Below are 18978 nucleotides of genomic sequence, written 5' to 3' on the forward strand. Positions count from 1 at the left end.
TGCCTTCTCCAAGCACTCCATTCCCATCATTCCTTACTGGGAATATCAGAGCCTTCTCTTTCCCTCCCTGTGCTATGACAAAAGTGGCACCTTCACACACACTTCCCCTTACCATTCCCTGTCTCCTGGTCCCATCTATTCCTCTATCTAAGTGGCCTGTCCTGACACCACAAGGCAGATTCCCAACCCTTGGAATCCAGACAATCTATTCTCAGTCCCTCCCAATCTTTCCCCAAAGTCAGTCCTTTCTGACTCTCCATTCCCCAGATTCTCTACATGTTCCTAGTGGAAGGTGTCCCTGCCCATGGCAGGGGGCAGAACTGGGCGGTCTGTAAGGTCCCTTCCAACCCAAATCATTCCATGATTCCATGTTTTCTATGGTTATCCATTGCCCAGTGACCAGCACTCACTTCTGAGTTAGGAGAGTTGAGGTCAGCATCGGCCTTTGCGGCGTTCACCTCGTTACGCCGAACTTCGATCACCTTCTTCATCACCTTCAGCTCGCTGGGGTGAGGGGTGGCTCGGCGTTGCAGGCCCTGCCGAAGGGAAACCCTCAGGAAAGGGATTCCAGCCTGGGCAGTGCGTGCCAGGCCTCAGGAATGAACCCCTGCAGGTAACTAACACCTTTATCAGAGAGCCAGAGCCTCAGCCAGACACGACCAACATGTCCCACTGCAGCATCTGCTCCAGGCCTCAAAGAGCTTGCAGCTGGGAAGGATGGGGAAAGAACAGAGGCAGGGAACACTCAGCTGCCTCTGGACATCATCCTGCTCTCCATCTGATAGAGGGACTGGGAGGAACGATGGAGACAGGAAGTTTTAAATGGTGCTTCAGGCTTAGTAAATGCAAAATCATTGACACTGAAACCCCTCCAGAACACAGGTAGGAAATCTTCTTGGGATATCTTCCTAATCCCTCTGGAGTCTGCCAAGCCCGAAAGCACCAGAATTGGTGCTGCTTAGCAAGTTCCATCCCAAGTAAGAGTCAAGAAAACCAGCATTCTAAAATTAATAAAAATGATAAAAACAATCAAAAAACCCCCAAACTTCCGAATGCCAGTGGTACACACATGATGTCATGTGCAAACACCACTCATCAGGATTCAGATTTCAAAAATGACTTTCCACAAGATAAAAAGGAAAAAAAAATCCTGCAGGAGACTGAAACCCCCGGAGCACTTGCTGAAAACAAACTTTTATCCTGCCCTTTGCATCTGCACTGAAAGCACAATGATCTCCTGTAGGTTTTGAGGCTGCCTACAGTATTTAGTACTTTACTAACAGGATTCCCACAGCACAGACTGCATTGGCTCTGTGCTTGGAGGGAGAGGGATGGCCTGGGTTTGGTTGGGCAGCTCTTCCCCATGACAGGGGTCAGCTAAACCCTGCCCTGACAGTGCTCTACTGGGATTTCTGGACATCCCCAGTGCTCCCTGGGTACTTCACTGTCACAGTTCCACTCCTGTGGATGGGACAGCCTCAAAACGAGATCCTGCACCACGGCTCCCAAGGAATTCATTCCCTTTCACTCCTGCTTGGCTCCTCAGGGCACCAAATGCCCTTTGGGCTGTGAAAATCTCACACATCCCCACAGCAGTGTCACAGGGTGAAATATGGACACCACAGTGGCTCCCCATAGTCGGAAAGTTTAGCTTGTGCCTGTGTTTCCACAGGGAGCCAACAAGCCTCCAGGAACTTCTTACCCGTCTCTCAGCTCCAGACTCCTCCTCATCATCTCCTTTGGGTTCGTCCAGGAACTGGATGACACTGACTCTGTTTAAGTTGGTGTCCGTCCAGCTCTCGTCCACACTGTTCTGCAGGAGGTTCTCTGGGGAGAGAGGGAACACAGTGGGAGCTCCTTTCAGAAGGGGCAGGGTTCCAGGCTTGGATGGAAGCCAGTGCTCATCCCATTAGGGCACTTCTGCTGTATCTGCCCATGGCATCAGAGGCCTTGAGGACAAAGGCTGTGGCCTCCAGCTCCTTTCACCTTCTGTACATCTCCCACCAGATCTACAGCCACCTCTACAGAAGGGCCTGATGGTTTAGCTCTAGTGCTCCTTACTCAAGAAGTAAGGAGCAATGTAGGATTAAGGCAGGAATCCGTAGCACTGACACAATATCATGGTGATAGGACAATAGGTAATGAACTGCTCAGTCAGTAGATCAAAGGAGAACACTCAGAGACAAGGCTGCAGCTTCCTCATCACCTGGCAGAGAAGCAATTCCTCAGTTTTAACAATCTCTGCCTGGGAAAAGTGTCCCAGCTGTTCAGGAGCCTGGATCTGCTACAGGAATCACAGTGAGGGACAGTCCAACCCAGCAGAGAGGAAGGTTCAAGGCCTCAGCCCCCTCTGGAGCACATGGCTCTGCACCCAGTGCTTGTGACACCGATTCTTACCCAGGCTGGGAGAGGGCTGCTGAGGGAGAAGGTAGCAAGTGAGAACCTTTTCTCCTGTCTTTTCATCATCCTCAGTTTGGAATTTCAGCATGGGCTGGGACTGGTTTTCTGCCAGCCACAGGGCTTTCAGGTTAAGATTTGTCAAAGCAAAGGGCAGGTTCTGCAGCCTGCAAAAGAGAACAACAACTGCTTGTTAAACTCACCTGATCAGGAAAGAACTCACCTCAGCTCCAGGCTGCCCCATCTGAACAGAGAGAGACAGAGCCAAGCTGCTATGGACCCCTCACTGCTGCACCACTGGAGCAGTTGATCTGTGCTGCCCATGGCTCTGCCATGGCCGTGGACTGGGCTCCAGTAACCCACCCTCACCAGCCTTTAGCCAAGGACAACTCCCACCAGAAGTGTGAAATGAGGGGTTTGGAGGCAGAAAAACAATGCTTTAACAGCCCAGTGTACAGAGCCTTCTACAGCATCTCTGGTCAGCTTCCAACTGCTCCCAAAAATACCAGCCCCAGCAAACAGAACTGCAGCCCAAACCTGCAGAACTCAGAACAGCTCCCAGGTACCTGCACACACACAGCCATCAGGCTTTGGCACTGATCACCTGGGGACTGCTGACAGACACAGACCACAAAATCTGCAGGAAGGAAGCCAGTGACCAGGAATTTCCCCTGATCTTTATTTCACACGTGGCAAAATGCCCTCACACTTCTGTGTTATCTCCACCCTGTGCTCAGGTGACACAGAGAAGGGCTTCCCAGACAAAGGTTGATCCACTAGCAGCCAACCTGGGCTTCTCCACCCTGCAGATCCCAGGATCCACATGTATCCAGCATCTCCCTCACAGCAGCCTGCCCAGGAACACCCCTGCTAGCCCGTGCACGTTCCTGCTGCTCACCTGTTCCCAGCCACATCCAGGACGTGGAGCTCGGTGGTGTTGGCCAGCTCGGGGGGCAGCAGTGCCAGGCGGTTGTCCCGCAGGGACAGCACGTTGAGGTTGGCACAGCCCCCGATCTCCGCCGGCAGCGCCGTCAGACGGTTCCGGTCCACGTTCAGGTTCGTCAGCTTGGCCAGCTTGCCCAGGGACTTGGGCAAGGCCTGGGAAGGAGCCAAGTCAGTGGTTGCAAGAGGAAAGAGCAACAGAATTGAGGTAAAAGGCACAAAGCCCTCTGGGGAAGGCGAAAAGGCACAGTTTGGGGAACAAGCTGTCTCCTGTCCCAACAGACTCATTTGGGATAACACTCTTCAGGACAACTTTGGGACTGCTTTTCCCTTGGGCTTACAGACTGATCCATGCCAACTCTTCCCCCCAGCACACCACACTCAGACCACCACTGGTCAAGACTTTCCTCCTGTTCATCTGCCCATTCCCAATCCTTGTGTTTTACCAGTCAAATCACGGGCAGTTTGCAGCAGGGCCATTGTCAATCAAACTATCCCACGGCCCCCTTGCCAATACAGCCTGGATGGGCTTTGGGACTGCAAATCCTAGCACCCCAGCTATCCCAAAGAATTTTTCAGAGAAAAGAAAAAAAAAAATATCAGTGAGAGAAAGCAGCTTCCACCAGCGACCCTGTGAGCTCGGTGAAACTCTGCATGGAAGCAGCTGGAGCACACTCAGGAATTCAGCTCTGAGGGCAGAAGAAGGGAAGGGATCCCTGGCAGGTGGCTGCACTGAACAGCACAGGAGGGGCAGGTGGCTGCCCTGCACTCACCGTCAGCATGTTCTCGGTCAAGATGAGCTCTGACAGATTTTCACAGTCCCCAATTGACTCTGTCACGTCTGTCAGCCGGTTCTGGTCCACCTTGAGGATGGAGAGCTGCTTCAGCTGACCTGGCCAGGGCAACAAGTTAGGTGTGAGCTGTGCCAGGGGGAAGGATGCTGTCCTACACTCACCTGGCCATGATCCCATCAGAGATCGTGTAACCCAACAACACAGGCTCTGCCATTCCTCCCACCAGGCCTGTCCACAGGCCTCACCCACGCCTGATGCAGAAGAAGTACCTGAACTCTCCTGAAGAGTTCTGCCCACTTGTATCACCCACTGCCTCTGTTCTCAGTGACTGTACCTGTGCCCACAAAGCCCTAATTCTCTGTCACACACACTCTTCCCTGAAGCTCCCCCAGAAGCACTGTCCAGGCAGTAAAGTCCTGCAGTGGTCCCCATCCCGTGACACTCACCGATCCCATCCGGAATGCATTCCAGCAGGTTCTGGGACAGCAGCAAGTCCGTCAGTGCCACCAGCCCACTGACCTCGCTGGGCAGCTGCTCCAGCTTGTTCTCCGACACATCCAGACAGACCAGTCGGCGGAGGTTGCCCAGCTCCTGGATCAGAGAGGAGACACCACAGCTCCAGGGGGCAGCTGGGGCAGAGGCAAAGGGGTGAACGAGGGCCTCAAATGGCACTCACCGGAGGCAGGGCCGAGAGCTGGTTCCGGTCCAGCCAAAGCTCGCGCAGGTTTGGGAGCGCGCCCAGAGTGTCCGGCTGGAAGAGACAGGACAGTGATGGCATCAGTCCCTTCCACGGGGAGAAGCTGTTTGAGGACACTACAAATACACCACACTCTGCAAAGCCAGGCACTGTTCTGGTTCTCACACCTCCCAAGACCATCCACTGCACGGTTTATTACAAGACAGAAGCTCAGATGTCTGGGAATGTCTGGGGCAGCCCACTGGCTGCAGGAGGCCCTATGGGAAACATGGAAGGCAACAGAAGGACTGTCTGGCAGTGGGCAAGGCAAGAACTAAATCTGGAGCACAAGTCTGATGGGGAACGGCTGAGGGAGCTGGGGCAGCTCAGCCTGGAGAAAAGGAGGCTCAGGGGGGACCTTCCTGGTCTCCACAGCTCCCTGAGAGGAGGGTGAAGCCAGGTTGAGGTGGGGCTCTGCTCCTAGGGGACAAGGGACAGCACAAGAGGAAACAGCCTTAAGTTGTGCCAGGAGAGGTTCAGGTTGGATATTGGGGAAATTCCTACTGGAAAGGGTTGTCCAGCCCTGGCACAGGCTGCCCAGGGCAGAGGTGGAGTCTCCATCCCTGTGGGGGTTTAACAACCATGTGGATGTGGTACTTGGGGACATGGGGCAGTGGTGGCCTTGGCAGCGCTGAGGGAGCAGTTGGGCTCCGTGGTCTCAGAGTTCTTTTCCAACCTAAATGATTCCATGATTCTAGGGAGATGGAAACTCTGGCCTTACAGATGAAATGGGTCTTCCTCCTCTCACACATGGAAACAAACACTCAGGTACCACTGGCCAACTCAACACGACCCAGCGGCACCAGCAGCCATGGCAGACATATGTTCATACCCCAAACCCCCCCAACTGATCAGCATTTGGGTTCAGAGTTCCTGCTCCACTGCAGTGTGGTTCACATGTCAGACACCTGTTCTCACAGGTGAGCTCAGCCTCTGCACAGCAAAGCTGCACAAACCCCTTTGCCTCCCAGTTTTGATGGTTTTCTGCCAAAACCCATTCCAGAACACAAAGAGCAGGATCCAGTAACAGCTTAATCCACAGCTGCAAAGTTACAGAATGTCACTGGGTGTCCCTGAATACCCAGACAAGATGAATTCTGAGACTGTGCCCTGGCTCTCCACAGACTGAGCCCTCCATGGAGACAACCCCCACACTGGGTTGCCCCTCCTGCCAGGGACAACATGGAATGGCCCAGTACTCCACAGGGCAGAAATCAAATCAGAAAGGAGAAAGGCAGGAAGCTGGATGAGAAGAAAAACAGCTGGGGGCAGTGCAGGACAGAGGAGAAGGGAAGCACCAGAGAGTCTCCTCGGAAAGATCCTTGGCAGCCAGACAGGAAGAATTACCACCCCAGAACTTGGAAAGGGCAGAGCGAGCTGTGTGTGAGGCCAGCAGGGCACAAGACACAAGGGCTGACACATGAAGAGAACATTAATCTGGGAAGAACAACTGGGCCATGCTGGGCAAATCAGAATCTTCCCAAACAACCTGTAGGTCTATTTCTTTGCATCTCAGGTGAAAACCCACCTGCTTGCACAGAGGGTCTGCCCCTACCAACCACCCACATTCCCTCCCCACCAGCCCTCACCTACCAGTACTTCCAGGTCATTGCCACCGAGATCCAACTGCTCTAACTTGACAAGGAAGGAGAGTGAACTGCAAGGCACAGGGGGCAGAGAGGGGAGAGAGATAAAACAGGAAATAAAGAGCGGAAGGTTAACATCTGGGACACACATCACACAAATCACATGATCTCTAATAACTCCCAAAGCAGGTGGGGCAATCCTGACCTTTCTCACAGTCCCTCTGAGCCGAGCAGTTTAGGGAGCTGGTACCTTCCCCGAGCCAGACCCTCGGCCCCAAGGAGTTGAGTTTAGAGGCACCAGCAGTCCCAGTACAGCCAGTTCCACTGGAAACAGTTTGCCTTCTCCCCCTCCCACCACAAAATACGCTTTGAGCAAAACCATAACAGATGACCGGCCACATCTTCACGCCACTACCCGTTTCTGCAGCAAGGACAGGGACCTGGGCATGGACTGACAGGTAACAGGAGGGACTCAGCAGACAACAAGACATGTTTGGGGGGCAAGGGGAACACAGCTGCAGGGACAGGGAGGAATGACAAACTCAACAGCCTCAGCTTCCCCAAATGGGATGCCCATGCTGCTGAAGAGCAAGGGAAGACAACAGTGGCATGATGTCTCAGGTGAGGTCACGATGTACAGACAGAAGCTCACTATGAAGACACTGAACAGGACCTACAGCCTTGTCCCCACCAGTGGCCCATGGACACATCCCGAGCACCCCACACATCACACCTGGGGAAGGACAAGACCTGCAGTCCCACGAACCCAGGAGTGGGTTTACCTGATATGGCCCAGGTGCTCATGTGTCCTCACTCCTGAGTTTGACCCATCAGCTCCAACCCCACCTCCCCAAAGGGGGGCTGCTGCCCTTCACTGTGTTCTAGGGCAGAGCTGCCAGCCCAGCCCTGTCCACTCCCCCAGCAAGGAACAGCTTTATTCTCTTCCTAAGGAACTGTCCCAAAACAGAAATCCTCATATTTCTCTGGAAACAGCTCCACCTGTCAACACCACCCAAACCAAGGTTGTTGAGGCTCCAATAAAAGGGAGCTGCCTTGCCTGGGCCAGGCTGTAAAAACGTTTGGGCTATGCTGGAAAAGCAAGTTCCTACTGCATGCAGTGTGGACTTTGAGATATGACATTAACTTCAGCAAAGGTTTATCAACAGAATCATCCAAAGGATCCTGTTGCACAGCACTCCCTCACCATGACTGTACATCAATTCTGACTGCTCTAAAGGTGATGCAGCCTTGACTGTCCCTTTGCACCATTACAGCTCGAATTCCCAAAACAGGGACAAGTGAGCTGTGGAATCCACGCTGATGTAAAAGGACTGGCAAAAGGCCTCAGTATAGATCACCCTCCACTATTCCATGAGAACACACCACCAAGAGCTGCCCTTCCCAAGTCACTGGCTGTGTCCCATCTGTGTGGGAGAGATGAGGGGTGATTATCAGCTGTACAAGCTGAATTGTTTCAGAACTCAGTTGATAGCAGAAGACTGACCAATGAAATGGAATTTTGGCAAGAAAAGGTCACTGCAAGCTGGATATTTCAAGGAGCTGAACAAAACCAACAAATCCCAAAATCACACTGATGGATTATGTCATCCCAAATTCTCAGTGTTGAAGCCCATCTACCCACTGGGCTCAGGAACCTTGAAAACAAAGCACCAGTCATTTAGATAAGTCATTCTTCTCTTTGGTAAGGTCACCTGGACTCATTTAGAGTCATTCTTGGACATGATGGGCAGCCAGAGTAAGTACCAGAGCCTCAGGCCTGGGCAGGGAACCTGACAGCACCACTGACATGGCTTTGGCTGCCCACTGTGATCTCATATCTGACTGACACATCTGATCAGAATTGCCTTGGCCTGCAAGATCCATTTCCTACTTTTGGAAGTCATCCCAAAATAAAATTTGGGGAATTGAAGAAAGATGAAAAGAAGCTGGAATTGCACTGCAGAATGAGTATCAAGCCTGGACTAATCTTCCAGTGAAAAACTCCAACACCTCATAGCACACTGCAAGTATCTTGGTGCATGGCACCCTGATCTACCACAGGGCAACATGGGAGCACTGGGCATGAGAGTTCTCCATGGAGACCCAAGGGGTTTGGTCACAGACTGGATTCTCAGACTTCAAACACTTGCTGGTTCTGAGATGGTGAAAAGCCATTGGGACCATCTTCAGTGCAGTTTGAAAGCCCAGCTTTGGACGTAGCTACCCCACCTCTTCACTGACGTGGTGGAACCCAGCAGTGGTACCTGCCTGTATGAACACCCAGGCACAGGCCCAGAGAGCAGTGGGGTTCAGCACCAGGACCCAAACTCCTCCTGCTTGCTCACTCTCAGCCTGGAGTAAGTGTTCAAGGCCAGGCCAGATGGGACTTGGAGTGACCTGATCTAGTGGAAGGTGCCCCTGTCTATGGCAGCGCTTGGAACATGATGAGCTTTAAAGTCCCTCCCAACCTAAACCACCCTGGGATTCTATGATAAGGAGCTTTGGCTCTTGTTTTCTCCCTGTGGTGATATTCCACACGGGACCATCTCAGCTGGTCCCTTCCTATCACCTTTCTGTGACAGCATCACTGCTGACAAGTTCTGTGCAGAAAAGATCCGGTGACTCTGGCACCAGAGCAAGGTGATCGTGTGATTCTGACCTGTGCTTCTGTGTGGTGTAACCACCAGACCTGAGGCCTGGGAGCTGACCAGGGCAGGTCCTTTTAGCTCCTTTTAGAAGGGTCTTGTCCTCTGGGTTGAAGCTGCCACAGGAATTCCACAAGCAGATACAACTGGTGCCACATAAAGCCTGTGTTTGCAGGTCCCAAGGGAAATAACCCTGGGAAGAGCATGAGCCCGAGCCAAAGCAGCATCTCCGAGGGAGGCATGGCCATCACACCAGCCAGATTAAAGCCCCAAATGCCTCAACACAGGATCACCAGCTGCCTCCCTTGCCCTCTCCCTCAAATAAACCAGAGGAGCAAAGGGGAAAAATAGCAGCAGCTGAACTGAATTCCCACCAGGAACAGTAAGAGAGCCCTGAGGACAGGTGATGATAACTGCATGTGTCACACCTTCACAGAGGAGTTTGTGTGGCCCAAAACACGTTGCTGTTCAAAAAGGGGTCAGGCAGAATCCCTACCAACAGGAAAAGCTGGGGAATCATCAGTGGGATGGATAAGCAGGCAGGAAACAAGCTGACAGAGCTGATGGAGGGTAGAAAACTGAACAAAAGACTGTCATGGCTCAAAGCAGAGATTATTGTATGGACTGGTGAGTTCTCCACGTCCATCCACCTGAGAGCATCACCTGCACTAACCAGGTCCCCTACCAGGAACTCATCCCTGTCCCTAACTCCAAAACATTTAACAACACTTACCTCTTCTCTCTTGCTGGCTTATGTTTTGTCTGCTGCAGGGAAGGCAGTTATCCCATCCAGAACAACCAGGAGGGATACCCAACAAAACAGATGTCAGAAGCAAAATGTACCTTCAGCTGTATCCTGCTCCTCTTCAAACCATAAACCTCACTGTGCACAGAGCTCCTCCTATGCCCATATCCATACAGATTTCTCTCTTTTTCCAAAATAATCCATTGTCTGCTCCACCTCTCCAGGAAAAATGGTTCTCACTATTTCCAGCAGCTTTTTTGGGGAACCCTGTCTATTACAAATCAATCCTGACACAGAGATTGCATAGAGGCTCTGAACATCCTTCCCTGCTCTCTAGCCCTGCATCATCCTCTCCCTCCTCACCCCAATTTACTGAAATTCAGCCAGATGCAGCCAGATGCCCAGCCTGTGCCCTCCCAAGCCAAGTGCCAGAGCCTGCACTAGTCCCTGAGGAATCAGTCCCTAAGGAAGCAGCAAGAATGATCAGGCAGGAGCCTCCTACAGCCCCCAGACACACACTCACGTGGGGAGAGTCTTTAGCAGGTTCTCACGTAGCTCCAAAGTCACCAGGTTTGCCAAACTGCAAGAGAAAAGGGAGCGAGAAAGCCAGGTTCACTGGACAGGGCTTCAGGGATACAAGGAGCTGCTCATCTCCCTTCCCCTGGGATGACCCCTCGTGTCCTGCACAAGGCATGAGTGTGCACACGTGGATGGAGATGGGGGAACAAAAACAACGGGGGTGGACATGGCTTTGATGGAGGCGAGCGCTTGCTGCAGTCATGGGGAACAACACTGTGCCCACACTCAGGACAAGGAACACGCCATCACAACAGGACTGCCTGTCCTAAAAGGTAAAACCCCTCAAGTGTGGAAAGCAAAATCCCATGGGAAGGGCACTGTACCCCATGGGCAAAGTCCCACGGAACCATTTTCCAGCAGCATAAATAATTCCAAAGTCATCATTTGCTTGGAAAGGGGCAAATGGGCACAAGGAACATAAGGAAAAGTAGGATTGGAGAAGCCTGAATCACTCCTTACTGTGCCACAGACCACAGGAGGAGAAGCTGCTGGGGCCAGGACAGGAACCTTTGCAGAAAGGTTTTTAACAAACCAAGGCTCAGAGGTGCCCACACAGCACTGCCAGCACTGTGCACCCACACAGGGGTGCAAAGCTGCCCCTGGCTCATCCTTCCAGGTCCTGCCAGTCCCCACCCCACGAGTGTGTTGTCCCCACCCCACGAGTGTGTTGTCCCCACCCCACGAGTGTGTTGTCCCCACCCCACGAGTGTGTTGTCCCCACCCCAGCCCTCTCCCCGCTGCCAGGACAGGGCCATACTCACTTCCCAATGTCAGTGGGGAGGCTCTGCAGAGACACATCATTCAAGGCCAAGTGGCCCAGGCTCCGGAGCTGGGTGAAGCCCTCAGGAAGCCTGTGAGAGCACGAACAAAATTCCATTAATCCTGTGTACAAAGCACTGAATGCCCCAAAACACCTAAATTCCCCCTAAGCCAGTCTTCTCCCAAGACATGGAAAGGAAACAGGCAGGAACCAACACTGAGTCTGGCTACTGATCCAGGACAAGTTCTGTTCCCAAGACCACAAAAGCCCCTTGCACAAGACACTACCTGTCCAGGTGTGCAAACTCAGCTCTGCAGTACTCGAGCATGAATCCCACACTAAATCATGCCATGGGATCATTTGGACTTGGAAGCAGAGAGGGCTCCCAAGCACTACAAGTGCCCAACAAAGGATGTTTCACTGCAGCATTCCCTGGGACCAAGCACCATCACAACAGCTCCAAGGCGTGACAGAACAGGGAAAAACCCTGAAGGAAGAAATTCCTTTGCTGTCTGCAGGCAGCCCCTGGAGCCCCCTGTCTCCTCACACTCATCTCAACCTGGGCCAGGAAAAGGCTCTGATGAATAACACCTAGTGAAGAAGTGCTGGATTGTCCCACTCCAGCAGTGCCCAGGACCACAGGAGGGAAGCAAAGTAAATCTGCCTAAAGGGAGACCTGGGCAGCACCTGCCCTGAGCACAAAGTGCAGGGGGCACCTGGGGCCTGAGTGGCCCCTGCAGGGACCCAGCAGACAGTGCAGCAAAACACCAGTGCCCAAAAACACGGCTCACCAAGACAGGGGAGCCACACTGAATTCCCAAACATTATGGATTAAGAACTGTAGAGACAGAGGACTGAGAGACAAGGCAGAGATTCCCACTCGGGCACAGCTTGGGGCACTGAGATATCAGGGAAACAACCTAACATGGGGCTCAAAAGACAGTTGTCATCAGTTCTGAATAAGTCTCATCACTGACACCAGTACAACTAAGGGCTCATCAATCCAAGGCCCAGGCCCTGCAGAGGACAGAGCACACAGCAGCTCCTCCCCAAGCCGAGCGTTTCGCCTGCCAGGAGAGCAGACACCTGCAGGTTTGGCACAGGCAGGGTGATCCCAGGCCTCGGCTTCACAGGAAGACAATTACAAGATGAAGACCAGAGAAAGCCAGGGAGAATAAGCAACTTCAACTCCTCAGCTGAACTAATGGGTCGCATACACCTTCTTACCTGGAGAGAGGATTCCCACTGAAGTCTGCGATTTCCAGGGATTTGCAGAATTTGATGCTTTCAGGAATTTCTGGAATGTCTGGAAAAAATAGGTGAAAGAACAAAAGAGGCTTGAGAAAAGCCTAGCATGTGGAAAATGGGACAGCAGGTACAGATGGCAGCCTGAGCCACGGTAAGACAACCTCATTGTCACAGCTGAGGATCCCCGAGGGACCGCTCCACAGGGTGTGGAAAGGGCACTGCCTCTCCCAGCTGGAGGGCACCGGGAGCACTGCAGGGCTTGGGCACCACTCCCACCCAGCTCCAGCCTTACCGTTGCGGGAGATGTCCAGCTCCACCAGCTGCATGAAGTTGGCCACCTCGGGGGGAAGCCTCTGGATCTCATTGTCACTCAGGCCCAGCTTGCGCAGGTTCAGGAGCCTGAAGAAAGGCTGTGACAGAGAGCATACAACTGGGTCAGCAGCAGTTCTGGGGGAAACCCATCTCCCCACCTCAGGACAAGCCTGAGGGCCATCCCTGAGACACTTGGCTGCTCCCATAACCCCTGTCCTAGCCAGGCCCTCCCAGGGCAGTCACTGCATGAATGAGAGCCCCTACGAAAGGCTACAAGGGATGATGGTGAAAGAATAGAGGCATAAATGAGTTTAGCTCAATCATTCATTTAGTATCTGTTATTCCACTCTTCTTCTCCCTCCCATGTAGGATACAAATTCGACATTCCTTGTTTCCTACAGGAAGAGCTCGTCTCAGGCTCTCAGAGCCAGCACCACGGGGAAGTCACTCTAAAGCAGCTCACGACAGACACTCGAGTTTGAGTCTGGTCCAGGTAAGCCAGCCAGGGAGAAACACAGGGAGATTTCCAGTCCAAAGTGCTGTCTCTGCTATCACACACATCTGCTGTTTGGGACATTTTACCAGGACATCAGTGGCAAGGCCCCCTCACAATCAGGGAGGGTGTTTGTGCCCCTTGTGCCGGATGGAAAAGGCCAAGGTGAGCTGTACAGCCCAAGTAACACAGAACTGGAGAAGGAAAGAAAATTCCTTTCTACAAACACAACAGCCATAGGAATGGTGACTGGAAGGGGTCTCAGAACACCTAACCTCTTCACACCCACCCTGGCTCCCATAACTCCATCTGCTGCAGATGGCAAATTCCACGATCCATCAATCACACTCCTCCAAGACACCACCAGGCCCGGTGAGTTTTCTAAACACAATGGACTGTAATCGTCAACTGAGCAAATCCTGCAGCTGCTTCCAACCATTGCCAGACAGGATGGGAACCAGGGCTGGGGTGTTTGCTGCATTTCCTGGATTGTTTTGGAGTGCTGGGAATAATAAACAAACAACCTGGGGCCACTTGCAGAAAATGAGATCGTTTAAGAAGTGACCTGGAACAAACTCAGGTCTGTGCAGTGACACACAGAAGCCACTTCTAATCCACATCACCCTGTGTCTGTCCTCGGCAGAGGCAGGGAGGGGGTCACAGCAGCACAGGGAATCCTAAGATCACTCACAGGTCAAGAAACACAGATAAGAGTCCGGGCTGCTCATGCAGCACAGGCTGAGAGGGATCAAGCCAGAGTGAGCTCTGAACCTCCCTCCTCAAGTGTGATACCTTTCCAGGTATCCACCTGCACGAGAGCTGCTGGGACAGACGTCCCCAGGAACAGCCGGGAGGTACCACGAGGTGTGGGGTGGTGGGACCCCCACCACATTGAGAGAACAAGAGCACAGAGCAGACAAGGGAGGGGTGAGGATGAAGAGGGGGAGCAAACACAACCCCCCCAAGGTGCAGAGCACGATCGAGCTGCTCACCCCTTCAGCAGGGACAACCACGGGGCCTGGTGGTGCACCTGGAGAAGTTTCTGCTGCAGATCAAAACCTCTGCAGTTTCCAGATCCCCGTCAGGACACGCTGCTGGGCACAAGTGTGTCTGAGGGCACCAAACCAGTGCCCTGCTGCTGTCCCGCTTCCACAGCACTCCTGACACACAGAGTGCTCTGGGACGAACAGCACTGACAGCAAACTCACACTCCTGGTGTCCCAGAGGAGCATAACAATTGTATAATGAGTAAATAAATGAAAACTAAGCCCTCTCACCACTGACCATCGTGGGCTCTGTTTAACTTAGTTTAATTTAGTTTATCTAATGCAAACCAGCTCGGTGAGAAGGAAGTGGGTGAAAGTCTAAATGACAACAAAGGTTCAGGGGGAGCAGGAGTTTAGAGACTTGATTTGCTATTGTTTCCTAGAGCCTTCTCCTAATTTTAGAATGCAAGGAAATTCCAGGCAAGACATCATGCTGACCTGCCAGAGTCTGCATGTTGGAAAATAACCACTGGGACAGAACATGCACAGCCCAGGCTGCAGTGCCTCTGCCTATGGGTTCAGGCAGCCTCAGAACAGATGTGCACACTTTTAAATAACATTTAGAATAAACTGGAATAAACCCATGCTGTATGTGGCACAGCAATATATCTGGGAAGTGTTTACACACAGCATTTTCTCTCACCTGTCTTTTTCTTTTCTTTTTTTTCTAATAATAATTAGAAAAAAAAAAACAAACCAACTCTCCCAAACCCCCCAGTGCTGCCAGACTGTCACCAGAGCTGGGCACAGCCCTCCACACAGGAACTGAGGAGGCCACATCCCACTTGCCAGAGTCAGTTACACTGGACCTGAATAAAATATTTACATGTGACAAAAAATAAAACAAGCCACTTGCCATCAGTGGTGGGCACAAAAAATAAATGTGAGAATTAGTGTTCTCAGGCTCGAATTCAGATTTTATATTTGCCAAAGATGGCAAGAGGATGTGACCAAGAGCTGCAAATGCTGTCTCTAACACAAATTTCCATGTCATTTCAGCTCAGTATTCTGTGAACTGGGGACTTCAGCTTGTCAGCCCAATGGCCCAATTCCCAAAGCAAGGGCTGTACAGGAGATTCACTCGTGACACTGGAAAATTAGAACAATTTAATTTAAAAATTGTCACTAGAACTGAGAGTGAAGCCTTGAGCCTGTGTCTCTGGAGACTGGCAATTATCCCTTTTGTTAATCAAAGTTCAGCCCATTTCCCAGAGGTGGCAAAGCACAAGTTCTGGATTTAGCACCACACTGAATGTCTCCAATAAGGTGAAACTCCCACAACTTCAACGTTTTCTGATATATAAAATAAAACATCATCAAATCTGCCTGACTCAGACCCTTCAGAGTCCAAACTGGACTGAGAGAAGATCAAAAATAGAAGTTTGAAGAAAATAAGGTGAGCACAATCTTTCCCTGTTTCCTGGCAGCCCAGAAGCCCAAAGCCCACATGGATCAGCACAGAAGGATTCCAGCACACAGGAATCCCTGAGCAGCACAGAAGGATTCCAGCACACAGGAATCCTGGAGCAGCACAGAAGGATTCCAGCACACAGGAATCCAGCAGCATAGAGTGTGATGGAAGTTATCACTAGTTCAAAAGAGCTAAAGATTGGAGCATACCAATATAACAGCAGTTGGGTAACTCATGGGAAAAGTCTTTGTAAATCAAGGATGTATTACAAGGATATTCACTCCTGGAGCATGGGGGTGTTCACAGGGTGGATAAGATGGAAAACAGCTACAAAACTGTCCTGCAAGTAACATTTAGGGGCATAAACCCTTACAATACCCAGAGCAGAGCAACCACAGTGTAACCAACTGGAAATACAGTAATTAGTCATTAATTAGTGACAGGTATAAAGAGCCTGTAAAGCACCATAAGCCAAAAGATAAGAAATGCTCCACAAAATTACAACATAGTAAAAAAAAAAAAAAGGGCAGAAAATCCAGGCTCTGCAGCAGGTTTTCAACATCCTCCCTCAGCATCCTCCCTCAGCAGCCCTTTGAGAGCTGAACGCAGGCGAACACAGGAGAAGTCATTCAAGGGTTTTCTCTAAGTTCTGAAATGAAATTCAGTTACTTCAATCTTTAAAAAAAAAAAGGCAATACAGATCCATGGATTTCTCAGTCAAAAGGTACAGTGATGTAATGTCCTTCCAATCTTTTATATATCACAGACCTTTATCGCAGATCCACGAAATAATTCGGGTTGGAAGGAACCTTGGGAGATCTCCAGTCCAACCTCCTGCCCAAGGCAGGGTCAGGATGAGGCCAGAGCAGGTTGCTCAAGCCTTTTTCTGGTCAAACCTCCAACCACGGAGGATCCAGAACTCCTCTGGGCCTCTGAAGTCCACCAAATAATTATCCTCAAAGAGGTAAAAGGGTCCTTGTATGCAGAGGGAGCCATGCAACTCTGATGGTTCACAGGCCCCTGTAGAGCCAAATAAAAACCCTTAAATGTCCCTTGCTGCTGCCAGACAGATACTGAGTGTGGCCAGTATCACCCCAAGGGAGGGAACCAGCAGAATGTGTGGAGCCCCCGATGTGCCAAACCCTGCCCAGGGACATCCCCCAGTCCCCACTGCATGCCCACGAGTCACACAGCTCCCCCCTGCAAACCCACCTTTGTCCTTACTGTGCTGCTTTCTTTCCTTAACTGGAGAACTGAGACATCCATTAAGGGGTTTTCAGTGCTGGACCCTGTTTTGACTGGAAGTTATGGCACTTCTGGGATGCCAAACCATGGAAGGATTTCGGAAGGAAGGGACCTTCAAAACCACCCAGTCCCACCCCCTGCCATGGGCAGGGACACCTCCAGGGATGGGGCAGCCACAGCTTCTCTGGGCAATCTGTGCCAGGGCCTCACCACCCTCACAGGGAAAAATTTCTTCCCAATACCCCATCTAATCCTGCTCTCTGTCTGTGTGAAGCCATTCTCCCCATCTGGTCACTCCAGGCCTTTGTTCCAAGTCCCTTGCCAGCTCTCCTGGAGCCCCTGTAGGTATTGAAAGACTGCAGTAAGGTCTCCCCAGAGCCTTCTCTTCTCCAGGCTAAACCATCCCAATTCTCTCAGCCTTTCCTCACTGGAGACGTGCTCCAGCCCTCTAATCATCTCCGTGGCCTCCTCTGGACTGGCTCCAACTGGCTGATCTGTGCAGGAGTGAGAAAGGATGAAAACCCTGTGCAATTATTAATGAACCTCTTGATTTGGAGCACTGCCTTTGGAGTCAGTTTGGCCAGAGCAGGATCATGCTCTGACAGCCAAAACTGTGCCCAAAACATCCCCTTCAGAGTGAGACCCTGCAGCAGCTGAGCAGAGCCACCTTGGTTGCACCTCACTCACCCTCGGTGGTGAGGTCAGTCCTGCCTGAGGAACATTCCCACACAGCACACTGTGGTTGGATTTGAGGTTACCCAGAGAAACAGCAACAGGCTCAGCCAGTTTATGGAAACAAGACACACTGGTAGCAGCAAACACAAGCTCTGTTGGCAGATTCACCTCTGGCTCCTGCTGAGGAGCTGGGACACCTTGGCATTGGGGCAGTCTGGACCCTCACATGTTGGTGCCCAGGTGCTTATCCCAGACATGATTTCCCCTGATAACACAAGGATGCCTGACACCCACTGCAGAGCTTCTCACCCAGCGAGAGGCACAAGCACAAAGGTCCTCGACCCCAGGGAGCTCAGGAATCAGGTGGTGATGTGCCTGTCCTTCAGTCAGGTCAGGGCACAGCTCCAGCTCTGGCCCATGGGAAAGCACAGGGCTGCCAGGAGGGAGGAGACACCCACCCCACTCAGAAATGAGCTTCTGGCCTCTTGTCCCCCGTGTGTCATGACAAGTCCCCAGTAGCACGGGTGGCACTGGAGGTGGCATTGGTCAGTTAGAAGAGGGAGATGCCCCACTCCTGAGCAGGGACAGCAGGGCCCTTGTACCCCTTTGTCATTCACTGCGTGGGGAACCGACTGCCCTGCTCCAAACCTGGCTGCACCAACCACCTCCTGCCCTGCCAGAGAGAACAGTACCAGCCAGCCCAGAGCAGCACCAGGCAGGCATCCCACAGGTTGCAGACACTAGCACGGAGCTCCCAGGCACATCCACAAAGCAGGGGAAGTTTCGGAGAGCTGAGGGCTCCAAAACTGCAAAGGGGCAGGTAGCAGGACACAGGTGAGGGTTAAGGCTGCTCAGACAGCAGCTTGCTCCAAAAGGCAATCTGCACCATGGAGGTGGGTCCAGCAGAACCACAGAAGGGCTGAGGTTGGAAGGGACCTCTCAAGACTCTCCAGTCCAACCTCTGCTCAAAGCAGGGTCAGCTACAGCAGGTTACCCAGGGCAGTACAGACACACACAGCAACGTCACATGATGGACACACACAGCAAAGTCCCACACGTGTCACACACCAGAGTCACATGTGACACGCACACAGACAGCAGTCTCTCAAGGGGCCCTCTTAGCCCAGCCTCTGTCTGTAAGGAACCATCTGGAGGAGGTTCCATCCCCCTCTCTATCATGACAAAGCTTCCAAATTGTGTTTCTCCAGCTTGCTGACATGACGCGTTCTCCAAACTCAATCCTGCTTCTTTAACTGTCCGTGTTTGTGTCTATGAAGCTCCCAGCATTAGTGCTGAGGCTGCAGCAGAGCCTCAGGACATGAATGAAGGGTTACTGGAGCTCTTAAGCTGAGAGAACCACGGTA

General features: G+C 52.0%; 1 protein-coding gene across 20 annotated transcripts in view; it reads right to left on the reverse strand.

Moving 5' to 3' along the window:
- SCRIB (scribble planar cell polarity protein) overlaps positions 1-18978 on the reverse strand; it is a 100589-nt gene that overhangs the window by 70114 nt on the left and 11497 nt on the right. For all 20 annotated transcript variants that reach the window (XM_032706942.1, XM_032706882.1, XM_032706959.1 and 17 more), the window contains exons 2-13: positions 12725-12842; positions 12412-12490; positions 11186-11275; positions 10369-10425; positions 6463-6526; positions 4810-4884; positions 4580-4724; positions 4113-4231; positions 3296-3495; positions 2398-2564; positions 1703-1827; positions 411-536 (exon numbers count right to left, since the gene is read on the reverse strand). In XM_032706942.1, coding sequence (XP_032562833.1) covers positions 411-536; positions 1703-1827; positions 2398-2564; positions 3296-3495; positions 4113-4231; positions 4580-4724; positions 4810-4884; positions 6463-6526; positions 10369-10425; positions 11186-11275; positions 12412-12490; positions 12725-12842 — 1365 coding nt within the window. The remainder of the gene's footprint in view (positions 1-410; positions 537-1702; positions 1828-2397; positions 2565-3295; positions 3496-4112; positions 4232-4579; positions 4725-4809; positions 4885-6462; positions 6527-10368; positions 10426-11185; positions 11276-12411; positions 12491-12724; positions 12843-18978) is intronic.

This window comes from Chiroxiphia lanceolata, chromosome 1 (assembly GCF_009829145.1).
Source record: "Chiroxiphia lanceolata isolate bChiLan1 chromosome 1, bChiLan1.pri, whole genome shotgun sequence".
In the NCBI taxonomy this organism is placed as follows: Eukaryota; Metazoa; Chordata; class Aves; order Passeriformes; family Pipridae; genus Chiroxiphia; species Chiroxiphia lanceolata.